Raw genomic sequence first — 13,862 nt, 5'->3', positions numbered from 1 at the left:
CATTAATGATCTCAGCAAACTTGTTGAAAATCTGTTGACCATAGATGTATGGGTTTATATTGAGACTCTGAATTCAGTTCCTTTGGTCATTCTGTCTGTCCTTATGCCAGTACCACACTGTGGTACTGATTGATTACGGCAGTTTTGTTTTTTGTTTGTGTGAGTGTAGGGGGGTGTTTAAGATTTTATTTATTCAAGAGAGAGCACAAGTAGGGGGAGCAGCAGAGCAGAGGGAGAAGCAGGCTTCGGGTGAGCAGGGAGCCTGATGTGTGGCTCTAACACAGGACCCTGAGATGATGACCTGAGCTGAAAGCAGTCGCTTAACAGACTGAGCCACCCAGGTGCCCTGTTTCCTGCAGCTTTGTTGTGAATTGTAAATTGTGAGACTGGGAAGAACTAAGTAAGTCTTTTCTCAAGATTGTTTTGGATAATCTAGGTCCCTTACATTTTCATATAAATTTTAGGATCACATTGTCAATTTCTGCAAAAAAGGAAGCTGGGATTTTGATAGGGATTATATTTAATCTGTAGATCAATTTGGGGACTATTGACATTTTACCTATATTTAAGTATTTTATTGTTTTTAATTGAATTGTAAATGGAATTTTTCCCTTTTTCGATTATTCATTGCTGGTACATTTAAAACAGAATATTTTTGTGTGTTGATCTTGTATTTTGCAACTTTGCTAAATTTGTTACCTTTAATAGTTTTGCGGAATCTTCAGAATTTTCTTTAGAAATAGGGTCATTTCATCTGCGAATAGAGGTAGTTTTACCTCTTTCTTTCCAATTTGGGTAGCTTCCACCACCCCCTTGGCTAATTGCTCTGGCTAGAACTTCCAGTACAGCTTTGAAAAGAAATGGAGAAAGGGGGCATCCTTGTCTTGTTCCTGATCTTAGGGAGAGAGCTTTTAGTCTTTTGTCATTGAGTATGTTAGCTCTGGGGTTTTGATAAGTGCCCTCTATTGGGTTGAGGAAGTTTCATTCTGTTCTAGTTTGCTGTGTGTTCTTACCATGAAAGTCTGCTAAATTTTGTTAAATGCTTTTTCTATATCATTTGGGATGATTGTGTGGGGTTTTTCCCTTCATTCTATTAGTGTGGTATATTATAACAATTGATTTTTGTATATTGAACCACCCTCATAATCCTAGGATACATCCCGTTTGATCTTAGTGTTAAAATGCTGCATAATCTTAATATGCTGCTGACTTTGGTTTTCAAGGGAAATTGTTCAGTAGTTTTCTTGTGGTGTCTTTGTCTTTGGCATCAGAGTAATGATGGCCTTACAGAATGAATCGAGAAGTGTTCCCTCTTTTATTTTTTTGGAAGAATTTGAGAAGGGTTAGTGTTAATTCTTTAAATGATAAGTAGAATTCACCAGTGAAACCATCTGCTCCTGTGCTTTTTTTTTCTATTGGGAGGTATTTGATTTTGGAAGTCGTCATTGTATTTATTTTTTTGTTTGTTTCAAATTATTTAAATTCTAGTTAGTTAACATAATAGTGTAATGTTGGTTCAGACATAGAATTCATTGATTCATCACTTACATACAACGCTCAGTGCTCATTACATCATGTGCCCTCCTTACTTAAAACCCATCACCCATTTGGCCCAACCCCATCCACCTCCTTCCATCCACCCTCAGTTTGTTCTCTGTAGTTGAGTCTCTTACGGTTTGCTTCCCTCTTTTTTTTTTTTTTTTTACCCCTTTCCCATATGTTCATCTGTTTTGTTTCTTAAATTCCACATATGAGTGAAATCGTATGGTATTTGTCCTTCTCGACTAACTTATTTTGCTTAGCATAATATTCTCTAGCTCCATCCATTTCATTGCAAATGGCAAGATTTCATTCTTTTTGATAGCTGAGTAATACTCCATTGTGTGTGTGTGTGTATACACACACACACACACACACCCCCCACATCATCTTTATCCATTCATCAGTGAGTGGACATTTAGGCTCTTTCCATAGTTTGGCTATGGTTGATAATGTTCTTTGGGAGGTTTTTGATTACTGATTCTTTGTCTTCACTTGTGTGTTCAGGTTTCTGTTTCCTCTTGAGTTTTCAGATGTGTCTAGGTGTTTATTTCATGTAGGTTATCTAATTTGTTCACATACAATTGTTAATTGTGTTCTCAATCCTTTTTATTTATGTAAGATCAGTAATAATGTATTCACTTTAATTTCTAATTTTAGTAATTTGAGTCTTTTTTTTTTTTTAGTTTAGCTGAAGGTTTTAATTCCTTCCTTCTGCTAGCTTTGGCTTCCTTTTTCCCTTTTTTTCTTTAAGGTGTAGATTATTGACATGTGGGGTTTTTTTTTCTATTTTAAGGTAAGCATTTATAGCTATAAATTTATACCCAAGCACTGCTTTTGCTGCAACTTTGTAAGTTATGCTATCTGTGTTTTCCTTTTCACTCATCTTCAAGTGTTTTCTAATTTCCTTTGTGATTTCTGTAACCTATTTGTTTGAAGAGTGTATTTAATTTCCACATATTTGTGAATTTTCTAGTTTTCTTTCTGATACTGATATCTAGTTTCATTCCATTGTGATTAGAGAACATTCTTTATATGATCTGTCTTTTTAAATTTCTTGAGACTTGTTTTGTGGCCTAGCATATGGTCTTCCCTGGAGGAATCTTCTGTGTGCACTTGAGAAGACTGTGTATTCTGGTTTTGTGTGAAGTATTTTTTATATATCTGTTAGGTCTGATTTTTTCATAGGATTGCTCAAGTCCTCTATTTCCTAACTGGACTTCTGACTAGTTACTCTATCCATTACTGAAAGTAAGGTATTGAAGTCTCTCTCTTATTTTAGTACTGGCTGTTTCTCCTTTTAATTCTGTCATTTTTTTTGCTTCGTATATTAGGTGTGTATATGTTTATAATCTTTATATCTTCTCGATTGACCCTTTTATCAATATATAGTGTCCTTTTTTGTCTCATAGCAGTTTTTGAGAATGAATGAGTGGGAAGGAAAACTGAAAGGAAATGCATATCTGATTTAATAATTATGTCAGGTTATTAGGAGTTCCCACTGCTGTTCTGTGCATTTCAAACTAGTTTTATTTCATTACTTAAATGTATTTTCATAAAACTTTCAAAGAGTATAGTTAAAGTTGAAGTAGCCCCCCCATTCACCCCCTTGTTCCACAGTGGAGGAAACTATATTTTTCAGATCTTAAAAAAAATGTTATATATAGTTTTATGTCTTACTTTTTGCTTAATTTCTGTTTAACAGTATTTTTGCCAACAATTCCATGGCATTCTTTACAGATACCTCTATATAACATTCCATCTCAGTAATATGCCATGGTTTATTTGAACATTTTCTTGTTGAGTGAGAGATAGGTCGTTTCCGTTCTTTAGCTGTTATAAACATGAACCCCCATGTGCCAGTTTATTTTCCTAGGGTAGATACTGAGGAATTACTGGGCATATATTTGGACCTTCTCTGGAAGTGACCAGTATTTATCAATTTCTTGTATATCATTCCAGAAATATTATTATCCTATAAAAGATACATGTCTTACATGTATAGCATATTTATTTCTATGTCTACATATAAAACAAATGTATACCTATGTAATATTTGGATATTATATGGATATGGGTTTTTTTCCATAATAAAGTGGCATGGAGTTATTTGCATGCAGTTGCCTACTGACTAGATGTATCATAATTCACGTAACCAGGCCTCTCCTGATTTTTAGTTTTCTGCTCTTTCACTACTAAAAACAGTGCTATAATGACTACCTCTATACATAAGTCATTTCATAAGTGTGATTGTAATTGTAGGATAAATTCCTAGTAGTTGAAATTAATGTGAAAAGATACACATTTATAATTCTGATAGATACTGCCAAATTGTCCTTCATAGAGGTTTTGCCAGTGCCCGTGCTATCATCTGTGTTACTGTCTCTTTCCCCCAGAGTTCCCAATACACACTTGTCAAACATTTGGATCATTGCCAGTATGATAGGGGAACAGTGGTGTCACACTAGTCCTTTTCATTTGAGTTTCTCCCATTATGAGAGGATTGACCTTTTGTTTGTGTGAAAGCCATGTGTTTTCACTGAACTGCTCTTTTTCTGTTGGGCTGTTAGACTTCGCTTATAGTGGAATTTGCCATGCTGAAAATTGTTTTTATGTTTATATAGTGACAGGTCTCAGTATTAAGACCTAAAATTTTGTGTTATTCTTAGAAAGGCCTTTTCCATCCTGAGATTATTAAAAGAATTGTCCATAATCAAAATACTTTTAATATACTAATGTATATATATATACATATATATGTAATAAGTTACTCTAGGGATGAAAGTTATATTAAGCTTTTTATTATTTATTTATTGCTCAGGAGTGAATGGCCCTACCTCACTTCATTTGCCCTTCAAAGCATGAAGAAAATACAGGATAACAGGGACAGATTGTGTACCTTTGCACAGCATCTCATAGGATGATTGAAGCAGAGCTTGTCATGATTGCCCTATAGACCAATTCAGATTCATGGTGTGGTTCTAAGAACTATTGAATAGAGTCAAGGGGAGGCATTTTTAGTATGGGATCCCTCTTTCACAATTTCAGCGTTGTTCGATTGTTAAAACATCTGGACCTGTGATTCTTTCTTGTACTTCTATAAGAAGTTCTGGCCATCTTTCTGGGACCACTCCCAGTTTCTTTTGTCTCGGATGTAAAGGTTAGAATCCCATGAATTGAATTTGGTGTATTTTGTATACTTCTTAGCAGTGCATTTTTTAGTAAATAAGACGGTATAAAACTACTGCTTGACAACGTGGAAGTTTTTAGAGTGATGACAGTAAGGGTAAGTTTTCTCTCGTCTTATTTCTGTTACCTCAGTATAAAAATCTGAGGGGCTTTGAAAAGCCTGAACAAAAAATTAATTTACCTTCTTTTTTATTAACTTTTTCTTTACAGTAGTCGGTATACTGAGACGGTTATTGGTTAACCATAAACAATGGTATATGTTTTCATCTAGATCCTAAGGAAGAGAAAGAGGAAGAAGATGATTCTACCCTCCCTCAGGAAGTTTCCATTGCTGCAACTAGGCCTAGCCGGGGCTGGCGCAGCAGTACCAGGACGTCTGTTTCTAGGCATCATGACACAGAGAACACCCGAAGTTCTAGGTCGAAGACTGGTTCCTTGCAGCTCATCTGCAAGTCAGAACCAAATACAGATCAGCTTGATTATGGTACAGTACAAGTGGAGTATGGTTATTTAATAACCAGTTGCCTGCTGATTTTAAATGTAATGTTGAACAGCTTACCCTTCAGGGGTAGGTGTGGTGATACAGGCTTCCTTTATAAAGATAAGGTTTTGTTATGCTTTCTTTATCCAGATGGGGCAGAAGAACATCAGTCTCCAGGTGGCATTAGGTAAGAAACTTCGTATTTCGTATTTACACCTTTGGGGACATAGAGTACACACAAAAGTTGTTTTCTGCTTGAAAGAACGTTGAGCCTTTAAAAAAAAATTAACTTTGGTTTTAGTATTTAGTTTAGATGTCACTTTGTTCTTGATTAGAGCTTTAACCACGTAATCTTTAGTTACCTTAGTTCCGAAAGCAGGTCTTTTTTTTTTTTTAAGATTTTATTTATTTGACAGAGAGAGAGAGCGAGAGCAGGAACACAAGCAGGGGGAGTGGGAGAGGGAGAAGAAGGCCTCCCGCCAAGCAGGGAGCCCGATGCGGGGTTCGATCCTAGGACCCCGGGATCATGACCTGAGCCGAAGGCAGATGCTTAACGACTGAGCCACCCAGGCACCCCCAGAAAGCAGGTCTTGAGTACTTTCTGTATTGGCTTATTCCGTGCTAGCCACTGATGGGAAGTGTGGATGTTTTGACTAGGATTTTTGAAATTTGTATTCCATGGTAAATCATGTGAACTTCTTTCTTTTTCTTTTTTTTTTTTTTTTGGCTTTGTTGATCTTTTTGGTAAACCAGATCATTGGATTACTAGACACAGGATTATAAAGTCTCTTGTTTTTGTTTGTGTTTTAAGAGAGGGAGAAGGGGGGCTTAGGGATAGAGGGAGGTGGAGAGAGAATCTTGACGTTGGGCTCCATCTCACGACTCTGAGATCATGACCTGAGCTGAAATCAAGAGACACTTAACCAACTGAACCACTCAGGCACCGCATAAAGTCCGTTGTTTTTTGTTTTGTTTTGTTTTTGTTTTTGTTTTTTAGCTGTTAGTGCCATTGGGCAGTCATCATCTTACCTTTATTTAACCAAGTAATAGCATTCCTAGGATTTATGTATTTTTAGTTACAGTTATCATTGTGAGGATAAAACAGCTAGATTGCAGTCCAATTAGACCATAAGGATGAAAATTCTAGATAACTTACTATGTGAATCTTTGGCAACCTCTAAATAAATTAGCAAATAAAATCCAGTCAGATAAAATCCTTACAACTAGAATTTCTAATCCAGAAATTTGCTTCTTTTTAGTAGTGATGAGGAGGAGGAAGAGGAAGAAGAGATGTTAATCAGTGAAGAGGAAATACCATTCAAAGATGACCCAAGAGACGAGACCTACAAACCCCACTTAGAGAGGCATGTCTTGGATTTTACTATAGACATGTCGATGAAAAATAAGTTAGGAAAGCACTGTTGCATGCTTTTATTTCACCTTGTTGCTGAACTGATGGGTATAGACTTAATTTTAAATGAGTAATTAATCATGCACTTGTTTTGCCAATTTAACATTATCCTATAACTCCTTCACACAGCCTTCTCTTCTAGTTATATAACTTTATTTTGATCATATCCAAATTATTGGATGTCTGCATGTTTTACCTTGATGGTACAAAGTATCATCAATTGCCTGAATATTTAGAATTTTTTACTTTTGTCTTTCTCTTTACAACTGTAGTGCATTCTGATTCCCAGGTATTGTTAGCCTAACGGCTTTTACTGTGCATGTGAGGAACAGTTGACTGGAAATCACATTTCATGAGCTAAGGATCATAATTTTACAATAAATCAATGATAACCGCAGGTTTTACCCTTTTGTCACAGTTCCCTTTGCAAAGATCCTTTGCTGGATACCAGTGTTGAAATGTGTTTGTGTTTTCAGGGAAACCCCAAAACCACGGAGAAAATCAGGGAAGGTGAAAGAAGAGAAGGAGAAGAAAGAAATTAAAGTGGAAGTAGAGGTAGAGGTGAAAGAAGAAGAGAATGAAATTAGGGAGGATGAGGAACCTCCTAGGAAGTGAGTAGGCAGTTACTACTAAAAATGGAACCCTAACAGATTTTGAAGCCATTGGTGGGGAAAAGAGTGGGAGTGTGAGGGGGGCTATTGACAGGTGCATATGGCTGCCTCAAGCAGCTGACAATTTCATTGCAGAGGCTCTCTGAAAAGTTTAAATTTAATCCAAAGCAATACTTAAAGATGTCTAAATGAGTGGGCAAGACAGCAGCTAATGGGATGCAGAGGGAGTAGAGATAGCAAGAAAAAGTACGGCAAATGTGAATCCTCAAAAGAAGGGCAAATGAGGGCAAGTGATTGAAGAGTCTTGACTTTCTGTCCAGCAACCATTACCTGTTGTAGAAATAAGATTTGTTTTAAGTGTTTAGTCTTTTTCGTTCTATTAAAAGGAGAGTATAGTTTATATTCTTAGGGTTTTTAGATAATAGATTATTTTATTCTACTTTTTAAATTGATTAAATTTAAGTGATAGACTTTTTACTGGAACGACTCTTCAAGTAGTAACCTTGAGGTTTATCCAAATCTCCCATAGTAATGTATGGTTTGTGATAGGTATGTATTTAACTTGTAGTGCAGATTTATTTAAGTGAAATTACTTCAGAATGACATCTTTGTTCGGCTTGTCAGATACGTTTTTGACTCTGTATTCTGCATTATCCTTTGTTTCCGCCACATGCTCTTTGGTCTTGAGTATATGTCTTCAGCCATCCTTCACTCTGTAAGCTTCAATCTGGAATATGTGGACAGTTACTCTGTTCTTTAATTATAGGAGAGGAAGAAGGCGAAAAGATGACAAAAGTCCACGATTACCCAAAAGGAGGTAATTTATACTCTTACTATGTTCCTTATTCCTGGTGGTAAGCACTTCACTCACGTAATTACTCATAATTACCCTGCAGGAATGGCTCTGTAAAAATATCTTAAATGCAACTTTATTAATGTCCTTGATGCAGAGTTCCTGTGTTTTTATTTCCATTGTAGGGTCTTTAAGTTTCTAAAAATCTTAACACTTCTTTTGGGAGGTCACTAGTTTATTTTGTGCTGTTTTTTAAAACTCTTACCAAACATTTGATAGTTTCTGGTTATTTCTAACAGAAATTCTATGCAAGCTATATACTAGTAAAGAGATTTTAATTCTTCATGCTATAAAATTGCTGTTCCCTATAGTGCACTCAGTTAAGCCACTGTGCAGCGTGCCTCTTCTCTTTGCTAACTTTTCTCCTACATATTGATAATAGAAAAAAGCCTCCAATCCAGTATGTCCGTTGTGAGATGGAAGGATGTGGAACTGTTCTTGCTCACCCTCGCTATTTGCAGGTTAGTAAATTGTTATGTAAGGCAGCCTTTCAGGTTATGTTCCATTACTGATTTTTCTATTTCATGAGATGCTATAATTCGTGAACTTGTGTAGGCTTTATCATTGACATACAGTGTCAAAAAATATCTTTCTTTAAAAAGGCATAAAATTACTTAAGTCATTGTGTTAAAAATGTCTAACAACATGAGGTTATTTAAAGGATTTCCTTGGAATCTTCGAATAGTCCAGTGTTTCCCATTGTGGTATAAATACTTCTGATATAAGAGATGATTGTACCAACAAACCAAAGACACAGATGAACAGACTTTATTTTAATGTGTATTTTTTTAAAAAATTAGCAACTCTAACCCGCGATTTCTTGAATAATGTTGCAAGTAAATAAATTAATTTTTAGGGTTTTTGTCTTTAGTAGATTTTTTTTTTAATGAATTAAAGATACAGCTTATATTTAGGTCTGGCAGAAAACATGAAAGTGAAATGTTTATCACTAAAGCTTAAGAAATGCCTGTTTGATTTTTAGTTTAGCAGCAAGGATAACATGAGACTAAGGCCCTACTCTCTGATTCTGTCTCTGTGCTAATAGTGATTGCTTCTGTTCTTCCACTGTATGCCGTGTGCTGCGCTAAGCACCATACAACACATGATCTCTGTATCCTCACAGTAATGCTGTGAGACACTTACAGTTGTCTTCATTTTACAAATGAGAACTGTAGCTCACAGTATTTAAGCACATTCCTGAGGTCACACTGCTTGTGAATGATAGACCCAGACTGGAATCCAGGTCTGTCTATTTCCATAGCCTGTGTTCTTAACTGTTTTATTATACCGCACCTCCCTTCCATATTCAGAGTATTTGGTTTCCCTTTAGCACTTTTTTAAGGGGGTGGGGGTGGGGGCAGAGGGAGAGAGAGAATCTCAAGCAGACTCTACCCAGCACAGAGCCTGATGTGGGGCTCCATCTCAGGACCCTGAGATCATGATCTGAGCCAAAATCAAGATTTGGATGCTTAACTGAGCCACCCAGGCGCCCCTCTTTAAAACTTTTGACTTAGCAAAGGAACAAGCTTTCAGGAAGTCTTCATTTTTATCCCTCTTTATTTTCTCTTACTGTTTTAGCACCACATTAAGTATCAGCATTTGCTGAAGAAGAAATACGTATGTCCTCATCCCTCCTGTGGGCGACTCTTCAGGCTCCAGAAGCAACTTCTACGACATGCCAAACATCATACAGGTACTTTTTGAAATAAAATGTTTTACCAAGTGTTAAATGCATTCTACTTTTAAATGTGTAGATTGGTAATGATATTTTTTTCTAATGTAAATCTTAAGAGTCTACAGTCAAGTGTGAGAGAAAGGTATGAAAATAAAATGTAATAAAACAAATTTTAAAGGGATGAACAAATGAGGGCTTTTTACTTTTATCCTTTGACTTTATAAAGAACTTTTATGACCAGGATAATTTTTTATTGAGCACATATCCTGTGTCAACTGTTACTGCTTATCCATCCATTCAACGTCACCAAGTTTGCTTGTATTATCCTTGTTTTACAGCTAAGAAACGAGAGGCTTTGCACATTATGTAACTTGCCTTTGGTCACACTGCTAGTTTTTAGCAGAACCAGGATTTTCTTTTTAAAGATTTTATTTATTCATTTGAGACACACAAAGAGAGAGAGCATGAGCAGGGAGAGAGGGAGAGGGAGAAGTAGGCTTCCTGCTGAGCCCAGGAGCCCGATGCGTGGCTCGATCCCAGGACTCTGGGATCACAACCTGAGCCGAAGGCAGACGCTTAACCATCTGAGCCACCTAGGTGCCCCAGAACCAGGATTTTCTAATTCCATTTCCAGGAGATACTTGCAGTAGCTCTTACAGACTAGAAGTGAGGAGTATGAAGAGAGGGCCTCGATGGTGTAGAGGCTTGCCTGTTCATTTATGGTAACTAGTAAGTAGCTCCCGGCACTTCTGTGCTGCTGCAGTCCTGAAAGCTAGCTACTGACCTCACGTGTCATCTCCTGTAGGATTGTTGACTCAAAAAGAGAAACCTAATGTCTTCGTTATACATAATGTAGAATGATTTCAAATTCCATTCATTTGTAGCCACTGACAATCTCCATGCAGTTCAGCTCATGGGAACAAATGAAGCTGGGTATTAGAGCTAATTGAGTAGGTGCCAGACACTGGATTATTACACATCATCTTCCCAACAGTTGTAGAGGGTAAGACTAGGAATTCTGGTTGTCTCTTACCCAGGGTTACTTTTATTGTATGTGTGACTTAGACAAGTTACTTCTCACTTTCCCTCATCTGAAAAAAGGGGATAATAGTGTCACCGATATTGTGGAGTTAGTGTAAGGATAAAATGAGATCACATATAAAGTGCTCTTTGCTGCACGGGGCCTGGCACACACGGTGGACGTTTCAGAGCACCAGGACTTGAGCTCAGGCCTGAATCACTGCCGAGTCTCCAGTCTCCGCATTGTACGGCTTCAGGGAGAGGGCTGTCTCCACTCTGTTCCTTGCTGCGAGCTGCCTTTTCTCCACTCCTTCTCCCTGTTAATTATGTTTTATTCTCTACAAAGTAGTTTCTGACAGCCAGCTTTAGCTAAATGTCATAGACCTACTATGAGAAGCTGACTGTGTTTTAGAAGTTCAGTCCATTCCAAATATTTACATCTGGTTAGTACAGTTTTATGATGTTATTGTAGTTCTCTTTTTCCAAATTAGTGCAGACAGATCCCTTTGAAGATGTGATTTATTTAAGCAAGTGGATGCCCCACCCAGGTTTGCCATGCAACTATGAAGCTAGAAAGGTGGACAAGATCTGGGAGACACTACGAATTGTCCTTGGGTTAAAAGTGCATTTTTAGACGTTGCCTACTCAGCATGTAGAGGATAGCCCAACAGGCACTGGCGTCACTTGAGCCGCTGTTAGAGATACAGCATCTCACACTCTGCCTCACACCTGCTCAGCTAGCATCTGCATTTACTAAGATCCCCCCAGTGATTCCTAAATGTATTCAAGCCTGGGACAAACTTGGCTCTTCTTCTACACTTGGCTTTAGAACTGTTTGGAATGAAATATAGAATTAAATTGCATACTGTTTGCCTTTTAACTTACCCTCATGTTTTCACTGTGACTTTTTGTAGCAATTTTAAGTGAAAGGCATAGAAAACAATAGTGGTCATTTATTCAGGAGATACAGAGCATCTCCTTATCTGCTTCTCTCCCAAACCAAGTGATAAAGAAATAATTAAGTGCAGTGCCCTTTTGGTCCATAGATTCTACACCATGTTACCAAATTCATCAAAAATCCTGTGAAACTTGGGGGGATTGTGAAATGACAGAAAGGGGGGTAGTTGAATGGTGCAGAAGATGTGGGTGGGGTAGGAGAATAAGGTAAAGAACACAGGTGTACGGTTTGCATGTGTTTGATAGCAGAAACTTGAACGTTTTGAGAGAAATTCAGATTGTTTGTTTTGGGTAACAGTTTTTAAACCTGAAACAGAAGATACGATTACCACTTTAATCGTGGATCACTTTTCTTCTAGGGAATACCAAATTCGGTGGTGGTGGTGGTGGTGGTGGTGGTGGTGGTCTGAGTGCCAAATTCTTTATATATAAGCTTTCACCTTTCACAACCTGAAAAAACTGTTTTAAAGAATAAAATCCAGGGAAAATGTTCTTTAGTTACTAAGCAATTTATCCAAGATCTGGATTACTGGGATTGAGATTGGGGTTCTAATTCTCATATTTCCATTAGTTGTTTTTGTTTTGCTTTGTTTAGTTTTTTTTTTTTAAACGAGTCCTTATGCTACTGAGTGTATGGACTTTAAAAAAAAATTGAAAATGGTATATTTCTTTTTAAAATTTTGTTTATCCAAGGTGTTTTGTACGTTGAAAACAGTATTGCTTTTATTGTAACTGACTTGACTGATTATCTGCTTACTTATTGTGAACTGGGAAAATTAAATACTTAGAGGGATTCTAAATGGAACACTAACCACATTATTTTTCTTCTTAGATCAAAGGGATTATATCTGTGAATATTGTGCTAGGGCCTTCAAGAGTTCTCACAATCTGGCAGTGCACCGGATGATTCACACTGGCGAGAAGCCATTACAGTGAGTGTTATTTACTGGTGGACATGTGGGGAAGCGCATATCTCCCCTACTTGCTGGTTAGTCCCTGTGCAGACTTTTCAGTCACCACTGCTATTGACTTTCACCAAATTAGAGTCAGTATTGATTTGGGGATGCTACTTAGTGAACTTTTTCTTATTCCCTCAGTTTTTTAAACAAACGAAACAGATGAATTTTCCATCTGGTTAGCTTTTCCTAATTTTTCCCAAGAAGTGTGTTACTGACTATTGCCTATATATGTGACCTCTAAATTCTTGCCCTGACCCTGAAGAAGAGCCCTCTTCATTTCTCTGTTTAATCAGCCATTTCCTCTTCCACTCTTCCTAGATGCGAGATCTGTGGATTTACGTGTCGGCAGAAGGCATCCCTTAATTGGCACATGAAGAAGCATGATGCAGATTCCTTCTACCAGTTCTCTTGCAATATCTGTGGCAAAAAATTTGAGAAGAAGGACAGCGTAGTGGCACACAAAGCAAAAAGCCACCCTGAGGTGCTGATTGCCGAAGCTCTGGCTGCCAATGCAGGCGCCCTCATCACCAGCACAGATATCTTGGGCACTAACCCAGAGTCCCTGACACAACCTGCAGATGGGCAGGGTCTTCCTCTTCTTCCTGAGCCATTGGGAAACTCCACCTCTGGAGAGTGCCTCCTGCTAGAAGCTGAAGGGATGTCAAAGTCATACTGTAGTGGGACAGAACGGGTGAGCCTGATGGCTGATGGGAAGATCTTTGTGGGAAGTGGCAGCAGTGGGGGCACTGAAGGGCTGGTCATGAACTCGGATATACTCGGTGCTACCACAGAGGTTCTGATTGAAGATTCAGACTCTACTGGACCTTAGTGGAAGGGAAGACTTTGGGCACTGGGACAGCTCAGACTTTGTATTTAAAAGATAAAAAGGACAAAAAAAATTTAAAGCATTTAAAATCTAGTAAAATAACTGAAGGGCCTGCTCTTTCCATTGTGGATCACAGCACACACACCTACACCCACCCTCTTCTCCCTCTGTTGTCCCCTTTATAAAATTGATGTTGCCTTTACCAAAAAGGTAGGCAAAAAAGAAGCTCTTAAAGTGAGAGTTATCCTCCTACTCAGTTCCAGCCAGGCAGACTTCCTGCTCACTGGCAGATCCCTTCTTAAACCTGTAACTTTGATGTGCTCTGGATCAGCTTTTAACTC

The 13,862-nt window shown here is 37.8% G+C and overlaps 1 protein-coding gene across 4 annotated transcripts in view; it reads left to right on the top strand.

Annotated features, from left to right (window-relative positions):
• The window catches only part of ZFP91 (ZFP91 zinc finger protein, atypical E3 ubiquitin ligase), a 45,978-nt gene that overhangs the window by 26,414 nt on the left and 5,702 nt on the right, over positions 1-13,862 (top strand). For 2 of the 4 annotated variants that reach the window (XM_064576380.1, XM_045893603.3), the window contains exons 3-11: positions 5,000-5,212; positions 5,360-5,396; positions 6,469-6,573; positions 7,097-7,231; positions 7,998-8,048; positions 8,467-8,545; positions 9,663-9,777; positions 12,569-12,668; positions 13,014-13,386. In XM_064576380.1, the coding sequence (XP_064432450.1) occupies positions 5,000-5,212; positions 5,360-5,396; positions 6,469-6,573; positions 7,097-7,231; positions 7,998-8,048; positions 8,467-8,545; positions 9,663-9,777; positions 12,569-12,668; positions 13,014-13,386 (1,208 nt within the window). Of the gene's footprint in view, positions 1-4,999; positions 5,213-5,359; positions 5,397-6,468; positions 6,574-7,096; positions 7,232-7,997; positions 8,049-8,466; positions 8,546-9,662; positions 9,778-12,568; positions 12,669-13,013; positions 13,624-13,862 lie in introns of those variants that run through there. The other 2 variants (XM_045893602.3, XM_045893601.3) reach the window with 2 other exon arrangements.

This window comes from Mirounga angustirostris, unplaced genomic scaffold (genome assembly GCF_029215605.1).
Source record: "Mirounga angustirostris isolate CCGP_5_RB_7025 unplaced genomic scaffold, mMirAng1.0.hap1 SCAF_13, whole genome shotgun sequence".
Classification (NCBI taxonomy): domain Eukaryota; kingdom Metazoa; phylum Chordata; class Mammalia; order Carnivora; family Phocidae; genus Mirounga; species Mirounga angustirostris.
The sequence above is the reverse complement of the archived record's forward strand: the minus strand, read 5'-3'. Positions and strand labels throughout refer to the sequence as shown.